This window comes from Colobus angolensis, unplaced genomic scaffold, assembly GCF_000951035.1.
Source record: "Colobus angolensis palliatus isolate OR3802 unplaced genomic scaffold, Cang.pa_1.0 Scaffold163, whole genome shotgun sequence".
Lineage (NCBI taxonomy): Eukaryota > Metazoa > Chordata > Mammalia > Primates > Cercopithecidae > Colobus > Colobus angolensis.
Window position 1 is genome coordinate 2,547,156 of NW_012114744.1, and position 12,808 is coordinate 2,559,963.

Here is a 12,808-nt window from a genome sequence, read left to right on the forward strand (position 1 = left end):
CTTGTTTATTGCCCAGGGCCTTATAACTAGCACAAGTTATTCAACTATCATCATAGTTCCTTTGAAATGGTTACTGGACACCCTGTTTGGTTAGGCTGTTTTCCATTTGTGTTTGTGGAATAAGTAAAAATAGGAAGGATGTGAGATGTCTGGAGGTCCAATGAGTAAAATCTGTATTTGTCAAACACTTCAAGTGTCAATCTGTCCATACTTCCAAAACAGTGCTTTTCAGTTAAGTATATGGATGTGAATTTTGATGCCACAGGCACAAGCAGCTTCTGAAAATATCTGTCACAAAATTAGGCTGCATATTAGAAAGAAGATTTGGTATGCTGTTGGTTTCTAGTGACAGACTATAAACCTAGTCCAGCTCCTTTCCCTGGGCTGGCTGTTACGGAAAAGACCACGGATACCAGGCAAGAGCTTAAAGAGCGTCCTTGTGAAAAGACTGGCAAATGAACCACATTGGTGCTTCAAAGAAGAAAATAATTATCAGCACTGATACTAATGGCTGTGGCTTCATGCCTGTAAGCACAAGTCGCTGAGAAATGGTGGTCTTACATAGCTTTGCACTGGATGCTCTGCAGATTTGGACACCAAGAGGTAGATCTGCCAAGAGGACTAGGCCTTTGAGGTTACTTTAGAACAAATGATAGACTGTTAGGGGATGAACTATATATTGCAGTGAGCAAAAGTTGTGACAGTAGATGTCATTTCAATGAGGACTATATGCATGACAAACTTCTGTCTCTGATGATGGAAGACCTTTGGTGAATGCATACATCTGTAATTCACATAGTTGGCACATGCACAAACCCTCCAAATTTATGTTGGGTTTGGTAATCCTTATTGCCCAGTTATCATAATTTACCCAGGTAATATCCCTCCCCAGCCAGCCATTACCATCAGGGAAACTGCTGTGTTTGGCTTCAGGGCACCAGCCATAGAAGGGCCGTCTGACACAGACCTTCTGGGGTGTAATCCAGTCCAAAAGTTGCAAATAACATCTGCTGTTTGGCTTTGTAACATACGATGAATTTTTCTGGATGTAGTTGAATGTGTAGTGCTTGTCCTTCCCCCTGCTCCAGATGATTAAGGTCATGTAGAACTTCCTAATTGAATCATTGAACTCCCAGGTGGCACATCTTTTTGAGATTCTTGTATATGAATCCCTTTTATTTCTTCAGTGAAATTTTTCCCTTTAGTTGGAAGGGGACCTCAGATTGGCTTTCTGAAGGTGGGGCAAAAAGACCTTATACTGCCTGGAATCAACAATAACAAAAATTTAAGGACAGAATCCTGTATGTCTATTGTTTTCTTTGCATCATATCATAAACAAGTAAAATGATAAATTAATCACATAATGGTACAGTAAGAACACATCACAATCCACAAACAGGTTATGAAGAAGAAATGGACTGCTTTTTAAATTTGTTTTCCATTTTTGTTTGTTTGGTTGGTTCATGCTTCCAAGAACATCTGTGAAGGCCAAATATGTTGGATTATAGGAGCTTCAAGTGTACCTGGTAGAAATGATATCAATTTGTTGCCTGACCAAGAAAAGGGATTCTTGGTACTTCATAATTTTAAAGGATAACAGGGAATAAATAGGTTAATTTTTTTCAAATTATTTCAGCAAGGATCTATCAAGTCCTTATTATGTTGAAGTACTAACTTTTAGGTGCTTTAGATTCAGAGATAAATATAACCTATTCTCTGTCACTAAGAAGTTTTCAGTCTAGTGGAAAAAAAAATACAAAAAAGAGGCGAAGTGAGATGAATCAGTGCTCAGTGAGTCTGTTTGAAACAAGCTGTGGGGAGTGCAGAGAAAGAAAGCCTTTGAGAGCAAGCTTGTGCCCCTTTCATCTCAACCCCTGTGTACTAAGGTAGTTCATTGGGAACATCTGTGGTCAGTGAGTGACTCGCTCTATAAGATCCCACTATGATATAGTGTTCTCATTTGTGAGATGATTTGGGATTTATATATCTACTTACTGTCATCTTTGAAAAAATTTTAGATTCATAGATATGAGAACTGACCCTGCACTGAAACTACATCTTGGTTGTTATTATTGGGAGATGAACAAAAGGATATCAGATCAAAAAGGTTATCATGGAAAACTGTTCTATCCTGTCTAAAGTTTTGCAACATAAGTTTTCCGAGGCCCATCTGATTGACAATTTTACTCATAATTACAGACATTTCTTCCAAGATTATTGAATTAAAGTTTGGCTGTTACGAACCACTTATGACTGTTGAAAATTCAAGAGTCATTCTCCCTAAGATGACCTTTTATTTCAGCAGCATCATTCCAATAACGGCTCCTTAAGGAGTCAGAAGAGGTGTAGTTTTCCTTGTTTTTTCTACTTTTCTTCAACCTTGTTTCAGTTTTTACTTTATTGTTTTTTTCATCCTGCCCCACAATTTCATTCTACTGCTGTTTCAAATAGACATTGAGATTAGAGCACCAATACAATTTCAAACACTCTGCCGGAACTCTGTAAGCAAAGATAAATGCAGTACACATGTTGAGAAATAACAAGTTTCTGATTCCCTGTTAGAACGTACAACACTCATCAATGTTGGCTTCTGGGAGCTAAATTGGATGTAAATGTTTGCAAGTCGAAGGAAGCTAATATCAAGAGATTTGAGATTTTAGTACATTAATTTAGGATTTTATTCAGCAAACACTGAGCGCCAGCTATATTTCAGACATTGTTTTTTGTTGTGGGTACAAAGTGATGAAGCAACCTAGCTTCTACTCCTAAATCACACCGTGTACGTAGGACAGGGAAATAAGAGAACAGACAGTTGCTGTAAAGTATAAAGATTGCGATGCACTTTAGCTCAAGATGGAAGGGGCACCGCAGGCAGCAAGGAGGAGTGAGGGGAGCCTTCCCCTTGGGGGTGGTGTCTGAACCAGACAGGAAAGGTGCTTGAGGCAAGGAGAGCATATTGAAAGGTGCAGAGGCGCAACTGGCATGACTTATTTGGAGAATTGTCTGCATCCCTTAGAGCAGAGGGATGAGGAGGGATGCAGTGAAGGGAAGAAGATGACTTGGGTGAGTTAGCCGGGAATGTGGGGTGGTAGAGGGACTGGATTAAAATCCAAGCTTCCATTTTATTTTATGGGCCCTGGAGAGGCCTGGAGGCAATTTCAGAAAGGGCTGCAGTCCAGCCCAGAGTGAAGTGGGTGGCACAGTACCTTCACACCGTGCCCCCTTTTGAGTGGAGGTACTTGAGAGATCACAGTGGGAAAGCACTCAGTTGTGGAAGAGTGGAGTGCCACTGCAGCAGGGTGGTGAGGTGATCTCCCACACTACAGTGGAGCACATTCTGTCCTGGAGGGAGACATTTGTGAGGTTTTCTGAGCATTGGTGTAAAAGAGTTAGAATTTGGTTTTTCTTTCTTAAGCAACAAGTGGGAATCCTAGTGCAGAAACTTTTGTCTCCTGGGTGGGAAAACTTCTTATTTTAAACTATAACCACTTCATTTCATTTGCTGTCGCATAATCTCTTTATAGGACATTGAGCCCTATGTAAAAACCACCATCACCCACAGACAATCTTTCAAGGGAGCGTAACTAAGGGTGAAGAGCCTGTCAGGACCCATGTCACCCATCAGTGCCCACCTACTTCTGAGTGGTAACAATGACATGAGGAGAAAAAATGTGGAAGAGGGGAACAGGTGGCGTGTCCAGCTGTACTTTCTATAAAAGCTGTGAATTTGAAGATAGTAGAGGACATGATGTGAATGCCTGTATAAATCTCACTTGCTAAAGCAAACCATCTGAAAAATTCCTGCCTTGTTGATACTTCAGTTACTACTAAAATAGACAAAGCATGAGAATAATACCATGGAATTTAATCCTTACCAAAAAAGAAGAAGCTTAAGAGAAGGAGACCATGTTATCCTGTAGCTATAGTTTAAAAAAAAAAAAAAGGAATATTAGGCACAGGTGTACCTTGAATCTGAAACAAATGAAAGTAACAAAAAGCAAAAGCCATGCTCTTTGTTGTTGTTGTTGTTGTTTTGAGACAGGGTATAGCTCTGTTGCCCAGGCTGGAGTGCAGTGGCATGATCACAGCTCACTGCAGTCTCAACTTCCCACGCTCAAGTGATCCTCCCACCTCAGCCTCCCAAGTAGCTGGGACTACAGGTGTGAACCACCACACCTGGCCAATTTTTTCTAGAGGTGAGGTCTCACTATGTCACCTAGGTTGGTCTTGAATTCCCAGGTTCAAGTGATCCTCTTGCCTTGGCCTCCCAAAGTGCTGGGATTACAGGTGTGAGCCACCACACCCAGCCTTTTATTTGTTTATTTTAATGCAGAGGAAAGATAAATATGAACCCACAAACAGAATTTCAATTAACATAACTTTGTGCTGAGACTATTTGGCATAGGAGATACAGAGAGTTTTTTTTAAACTGGAAAATGGTTCGTGAAGGATGGAAGACTAAAAGTGGAAATTGCAGTTACTCCCAATGGATAAAAGTGTAAGGAAACATAAATGATTAAAGTGTATGAAAAGATCAGAATGACAAATAGCTAAATAAGTATATACAAGTCAGGAATAAACTTGTAAGCAGGTTTTCAGGGTGACTAAAGACCAGAGGAAGCAAAAGTCTCACACATTACAGGATTTAATGTATGACTCTGTTGTCCAAACAAAACAGTGAAGAATGACAGGGAAAGTAAAAGCACGTATCACACTAACAATATGGAATAGTGACAAGGACGTGGTCAGTTCTGCCACTCATTTGTTGAGTGGCTCTTAAGAAAGTCATTTAACTTTGCTGGGTCCATATTTCTCACCTATAAAAGAAACAGATTTTGGGAGGTTGATCTTGGCAGTCCTGTACTGTTGTTCAGTTTTTCGTCTGTATCTTGTATTATTCATTCCTATTTTATATTTCCCTTTAGTACTTTTTACTTTTTAAAAGAATTTGTCAAATAAGTCAATCCCAACCAAATTGTAGAAATGATTATGTGGCTTTTGACCACAAGAAAAAAGGAGGTAATTGAGGATCTAACATGGATTTATTAAGACAATTGTGTCAAATAAACACTGATGAGATAGTAGATGTGAAAATATTGGTAGTCTATACAATAGTATTTAAATGTTTATCTTATTTGTGTAAATGACCCTTTTCCTTTGTGTTTCTGAAATAGGAGAACACCATAAATGTGTTTACATCTTTATTTAAACAAAACATTTGGTAATATTTTAAATGCTGCCCTTTCAGGTACCATGGAGCAATATGGATATAATACCTAATTAATAAGTGGTTGCAGACATACCATTGCCGACTGTTGCAAATTGAGGGTGATCTCTAGAACCCTATTCCTACATTCTGTCGTTGGTATTGCCACGGCCAGTATTTCTAAAAATCAGATCTTGTAAACTACATAGCACAGTTTAAAGTCATGTGCTCAGGTTTGTTCTGGATTTGTGATATTGGCATATTTCTTAACCATTCTATGCTTCATTTACCCCACCTATAAAGCAGGGATAACAGTCCTACCTCATAGGACTGCTCTGAGAATTAAATAGGATAATGTATATAACTGATTAACACCAGTGCCTGTCAGTTAGCCTTTGGTAAGTGTTAGCAGTCATTTTGATGATGATAATGATCATTTGGGGAAGAAGATTTGGAGGAAGCACAACTGTGTGTGGTAGCTTGAATCAGAAAAATGACTAATAGGCTGGAATGATGGGCTGAGGCTGAAATTATTTAAGATTTAATGGCTCAGATTTAATTTTAAGATTTGAAATGTAATGGAGTCAGATGTGAAATCCTGCCTATAGGCTTTTTTTGTTTTTGTTTTTGTTTTAAATGTTCATGGCTTACATAAAAGGGAGAAAAGACCTGACTTTGGCTGAAGTCTATTTGAATAGAATTGCGGGGGTGAGGGTGAGGGCGTTGTTGACCACACAATCAAAGAACAGACAAAGAGTCCCAGCTGCTCAACACCAGGGCGTTCTAGCTGGTATTCAGAGACGTGGAGCGGCGCAGCTCCTCAGATGGCACGTTTCCCCGAGCTCTCTACTGCTCAGTCTGGGGGATTTAGAGGATTGTTTTCATTTCTAATTCTCATATTTTGAAATCACCTGTGGCCAGGTAACAAAAATAGATGAGAAGTTCTGAAGAATATGTCAGGTGAGGAACTGGAGGTATTTATCCTAGAGAAGATTGCTATAGAAGAGATATTGTAACCGTCTTAATGCTTGAAAGATTGACGAACAATGACCAGATTCTGTTTTCTTATGGAAGGTGTAAGTGATTTTTAGATAAGGATTTGTAGAGAGAATGGAGTGGGGCAGAATGATAAAAGGCAAGTAAAATGTTATGGAGGTCAGATTGGTGAGATAAGACATCTTCAGGTGACCACAAGATTTCAGGTTTTGTTTTGTTTTGTTTTGTTTTAATTTTTATTGGCTGGGTGCGGTGGCTCAGGCCTGTAATCCCAGCATTTTGGGAGGCCAAGGTGGGCGGATCACTTGAGGTCAGGAGTTCGAGACCAGTTTGGTCAACATGGTGAAACCCCCGTCTCTACTAAAAATACAAAAATTAGTCAGGCGTGGTCATGTGCATCTATAGTTCCAGCTACTTGGGAGGCTGAGGCACAAGAATTGCTTGAATCCGGGAAGTGGAGGTTGTAGTGAGGGAGATTGTGCTACTGCACTCCAGCCTGGGTGACAGAGTGAGACTCTGTCTCAAAAAAAAAAATATATATATATATGTATATAATTGAGGCATAAATTACATATAATTACATGTACAACTCTTAAGTACAGAGGGATGATTTTTCACTTATATATATACCCATATGACTGCTACCCAGAATGAAACAGAACTTTCTGAAATCTCAGAAGATTGCCTCATACTCCCTTCCAGCCAATAACTGCCCTCCAGCCCAGCAGTAACCACTTTCCTTACTTTTATCACAATATATTAGTTTTGCAAACTTCACGCAATCACTTTGGAACACTGTCTAACAGTTTCCAGTAAAGTTAAACAGACATCTATCTTCAGATCCAGCAATCCCATTTTTAGTTACATATCCCTGAGAAATGAGTTTTGTTAAGCTTACACAAAAATGGTCACAGCAGCTTTTTTCATAACAGTCCGAAGTGGGAAAACAATTCAAATGTCCTTTAGCAAGAGAATAGATAAACATGTGGTGTATCCACACAATGAAATATTACTTAGCAATGAAAAGGAATGAATGACTGATCCATGTTTTGAGATTCAACATGGATGAATCTCAAAAACAACACGCTAAGTGAAAGGAATCGGACAAAAATGAGTACAAAAATGAGTCTGATTCCATTTGTGTGAAGTTCAGAATTACAACTTTTAATGAAAGACTTTCATGACAATTTGATTTTGCATGCCTGAGATGTTTGGGGAAATTTCTTCTCCTTTCAGAAAAACATTTCTACAAAACATAAGATGGCAAAGAGGTGGAAGAAAAATTAATACTGGCAGTTCAGCTTTGCCTAAGTGAGAAACATTTACTTAGCATTCCTTGTTTCTGCAGTGAGTAATGGAATTATATGATACCTCATTATTTCCTTTCCTTTTGTTTGCTCTTTGGATTCTAATTCGTAAGAGGTAATAATGTAGCTAAATGCCACTTACAAAAGTCAGAAGGCCACTGCAGAGTCAGTGTGTTCATACAAAATCAAACTAACTTAGAATGGTTTTGAGTTGCTTACTCAAAGTAAAATTTCTGAATAAATTACAGGCAATATTGGAAAGCGGATGATTTGTTCTTATTGCCATTTCAATCACTACTGGTAGCCACTCTATTCATCTTATCATTTTATCCATTTCCGTAGTGATAAAAGCATGAAGTCATAGCAGGCAGACAGAATTGTACAGAACAGATTAGTGATTACCGGGGGACATGTATGAGGAAGGACAGGGAGAGTACAAATATAAAGGGGTAGCACCAGGGAGTTCCTCTGTGGTAATGGAACAGTTCTGTGTTTTGGTGTGGTTACATGAATCTAATTATGGGATGAAATTGGATAGACATGCACACTTGATTGTATATAAAAAATGGTGAAAATGAACAAGGTCTGTAGTGTACCCAATAGTACTCTAGCAATGTCAATTTCTTGGTTTTTGGTATTATACTACAGTTATATAAAATACCACCGTTGGGAGAAGCTGAGTGAAACATTTACAGGACTCTGTGTATATTTTTATAAATTTCTGGAAGCCTATAATTATGTCAAAATATTAAGTTTAAAAATTATAGGCAGCAATAACCAAGCTTCCCCCTTTTTTGTGGGGTGAGGTGGGAATGAAAGAGGAGGTGCTCATGGGGCAGGCAGCCTAAATACTTTCTCCTAAAGGGGAGTATATATGGTTCTTAATGGTGAGCCAAACATCAGTTCCTGCCACTGGTTTAGATGTTAGGCAGTTATTAGATTAAAATATGGCTAATAAGGTAACTGTACCATAGCAGGCACACTGTAAATAGAGCACACTAACTTTCACAAGAGTATGTGAAAGTTACATCTGATAGATCTCCGGGCTGACAGCACCTCATGTGATAAATTCTACTTTTGTCTATGCTGTCGGTATCTGGCTCCACCAATGTATTTGCCCATGAACTTGCTTCAGGCAATTTATAGAACAGAATTCTTCCCTCTAGCATCATTATCTGCTAAAAAAAAAAAAAAAAAAAAAGCAGTTTTTGCATGTACATGACAGGAAACTTTGGAAATACAGATAAACAGTGGGAAAAATTGCCTATAATCTTGCCATGCAGAAATGAACACCACCAATGGAGTAGTCCTCCCTTATCCTTAGGGCATATGTTCTAAAACCTCCAGTGAATGCCTGAAACCATGGAGAGTACTGAACGCTGTATACACAATATTTTTTCATGTACATATATGCTTATGATAAAGTTTAATTTATAAATTAGGCACAGTAAGCTGGATGCGGTGGCTCACGCCTGTAATCCCAGCACTTTGGGAGGCCAAGGTGGGTGGATCACAAGGTCGGAGTTCGAGACCAGCATGACCAACATGGTGAAACCCCATCTCTACTAAAAATACAAAAATCAGCCGGGCGTGGTGGTGCGTGCCTATAATCTCAGCTACTCAGGAGGCTGAGGCAGGAGAATTGCTTGAACCCAGGAGACAGAGCTTGCAGTGAGCCGAGATCCTGCCATTGTACTCCAGCCTGGGTGACAGAGCGAGACTCTGTCTCAAAAAATAAATAAATAAAATAATAAATGAATAAATTAGGCACAGTAAGAGGTTAGCAATAACTAATAAATAGAACACTTATAACGATATGTCATAAAAGTTATGCGAATGTGGCCCTTCCTTCTTGTCATTCTACTTACTACACACTGTGGCCATAACTTTTGCAGTTTTGAGGTACAACAGTGAAACTAACAAATTTCTTTTCCTTCTTCACAATTCACATGATTCATTCCTGCTGTAGATCTTAGCAGCCTCGGTGTATGATTTTTTTCTTTTTTTATTAAGTTGAGAAGTTTCACCTTTCCGTTTAATGGAAGCACCTTACATCTTCTCTTTGGCCAATCCAAATTGCCAGCATCACTATTCTTGCACTTTGTGGCCATTATGCAATAAAATAAGGGTTACTTGAACACAAGCACAGTGATAACTGTGACAGCACTGTGGTAACTATGATAATGCATGTGGCCACAAAGTAACTGATGGGCAGTAGCATCTACACTGTGGATGTGCTGGACAAAGGGATGATTCACATCCTAGGTTGGATGGAGCAGGACAGTAACAAGATCCCATCACACTACTCAGAATGGCATGCTGTTTAAAACTTATCAAGTATTCATTTCTGGAATTTTCCAGTTAATATCTTCAGACTGTGGTTGACTGTGGACAACTGAAACCACAGAAAGTGAACCTACTGATAAGGGGAGTCTACAATATTTGGTGCATATTATTCCAATCTTTTTCTTTGTGTATATAAATGCTTTTAAAGATGAATATTAAAGCATACTTTTTATAAACTTATTGATGTGTGCACAATACATTTTCCCCAGATCATTCAGTACCTTTCCACCACCACCATGATTTAATGCATGGAATTGTACCCTGTGAATGTACTTACAGCGTGTTAACCAGTCTATGACTGGACATTGGGCCATTTCCAGTATTCCATTAGAAACAATGTTGTGATGAACAATCTTTGTGCACATTCATGATTATTTCCTAGGATAAAGTCTTAGAAGTGAAATTGCTGGGTAGGCAAAATGTAAAAGCTTTCCATTTATATTGCCTAAGTGCTCTGCAGAAAAATATGCATCACTTTCAAAAATGAAAATTGTAAACCAAAACCTATTTGAACAACAAGACGCTCTATGTGAGGGGAAATTTAGGATCGGTTTCTTTAGAGTGATTCATCCCTCCTTAGAGGCAAATTGCTATTACCAAATAGATGTAATGTTTTTACAGAAAAAAGAATAACATTGAAAATATCTAAATAAACAAGCTATGCAAGAATGTTTTTCTATTTTCTATTTTTCTTAATCAGTGAGAACAAAATAACTTACTAGCATAAAAAAATAAATAGAATGAAATGCCACTAATGGAGAATGGGGCATTTTCATAGAGCTACATTTCCCTGTTTCCTCATTTGATATTGATTAAAATATATTTTTGGTTATTTTAAGCATTTTTCTTATGCACATATACTACTTAATAAAGGAGAAGGAGCAAACATTTTAAAAATGGAGAAAATGTACTGTAGTCGTCATAATGTTGCTGAATGCTGTTGCATTTTTCTAGTTGTGAATGTCCTGTCTATGCTAGTGGGAATGGGGTCAGGATTCTAGATTAAAGATTACCTTTGATTAGGCATCTCTAGTCATTTGCTGGAACACCTCAATTGTATCTCTTTCTGTATTTCTCTCTGGGTGAAAGTGTTCATTTGATTGATTAGGTAACCATCAAACACAACTTGATCTTTCTTGTTGAGCAGCTAAGTCCTTAAAAAGAGGCTCCTTAAAAAGAGGCTCCTTCTTGTGCTGCCACCTTCAAATAATTATGATCATTGTTTTTGGAAACAAGGCTTGGGTAACTTTAAAATAAAATGTCTGAACTTTTAAGTAGGCCATATATCATCTAGTTTTTTTTATTAGCTTCAAATAACAATCAATGAGTATACTCAGAAAACAGGATATTTCGTTCTTGTATTGATTCCCCACACTGGAAAGCTGTTAAATGTTTAGATGCTGGAAAAGCAACAAGACTAATCCATGAGTGTCTGGCATTTTTTTCTTCCTAACTGTAAGCACACCATTTTATATAGTATGTATGTGGTGGTGACATTTTGCTTGAAAATAGTTTATGAGATTAAGGGTACAAAGACCTCTTTTCCTTTCAATTCTGTGCTGATATTTTCTATGATTGTGTTTTATCAATGTCATTGAAATTTCCCTCAAAGAGAAGTTCCTTAGGAATCTGCTTGGAATTGGCATTAAATACTCTTTATTGAAAGAGAGATTGGTTTTCTTTTATGAAATTGTTTTCTTCTGCCTCTGTCTATTGGCTAGTTATGGGACTTCCCTTTTTCATTTCTACTTTAATGTAATCCTTTCTAAGTTGAAAACAGCCTTGCAAAGAAACTTGCAGGGCATTCCAGATGCAAAGAGTTCCTCTAACCTAGAATGAATTTTGCAGCATCTGGGAATGGCGTATTTTTACCTGTTCTGAATTAAAGTATTTCTGTACGATAGTGTAAATTTGGTTGCAAGTATTAAATACTAACTCCTATTCTGGAAAGAATGCAATCATAATTTAAGAACACATTTTTCACCCAAAGGGATGCCCTCTTTGAGTTTATCTACTCTCACTTGGACCCTGTGCTTTCACTTTCCTGTAAACTCATTATCTGAACCCCACCCCCACCCTGGCCTTTCTGTACTTTTTGTAAAATCGAAAGGAACTGTTTTTCCTGGTGACAAGTGAGGCTTCATATGAAAGGAGACTTATGATAGGTTTGCATGAGCAAAAATTGTGTAGTTTCCTAAGGATTTCATACATATACCCTTTAAAAGTTATATATGTTTATTTATATATTAGATATATATGTATATCTCCTTGACTTTGACTTTTACATTTTTAACAAGCACTATTAAAAATTGAATGTAAACTTGAAATTTAATGCACAAGAAATGTAGTTTAAATCTGACCACTAAAGAATCATTCATTTGGCTATGTCTTTTTTTAATCTAGATTTTTTTCTTCAATTAGTATTTCATACACCTGTCGAGAAATTTTGATAAGTGACAAAGACACTTTCATGTCTTTAACATCAAGGATATTCATGTGATATCTAAATTTATATATTTATAGCTATAATCTGCTTCAACTCAACGTACAAAAATTCATATTTTAAAATAGAAGGTGATTGCTTAAGAGTCAGCCTGGTGGACATGAATTATTCACAAAAATACAACCTACCCTTCAGTTTCACATACTGTGTTGATACAGTAAGGAATAGCTGAAATTCTTGTGTAACGTATGTATTAAAATATTCTTCATTTATGCTTTATTACACTTAAATGTGATTAAAATGCTAGTGTATTGAAAATTATTGGTCTTTGTTACCTACAAATTTATGTGTTCCTACTTTCTTTTTCTCCAACAGATATAAGCTTACCAAAGTCAGCAACAATATGCTACACAGCTGCTTTGCTCAAAGCAAGAGCTGTCTCTGACAAGTAAGTGAATAATAGCTTGCGTGGTACTAATGCCTGACCGGAATTGAGATGTGTTGCCTCTG

At 37.7% G+C, this 12,808-nt stretch overlaps 1 protein-coding gene across 4 annotated transcripts in view; it reads left to right on the plus strand.

Moving 5' to 3' along the window:
* ST7 (suppression of tumorigenicity 7) overlaps positions 1–12,808 on the plus strand; it is a 215,186-nt gene that overhangs the window by 161,687 nt on the left and 40,691 nt on the right. For all 4 annotated transcript variants that reach the window (XM_011937374.1, XM_011937375.1, XM_011937373.1 and 1 more), the window contains exon 11: positions 12,674–12,746. In XM_011937374.1, coding sequence (XP_011792764.1) covers positions 12,674–12,746 — 73 coding nt within the window. The remainder of the gene's footprint in view (positions 1–12,673; positions 12,747–12,808) is intronic.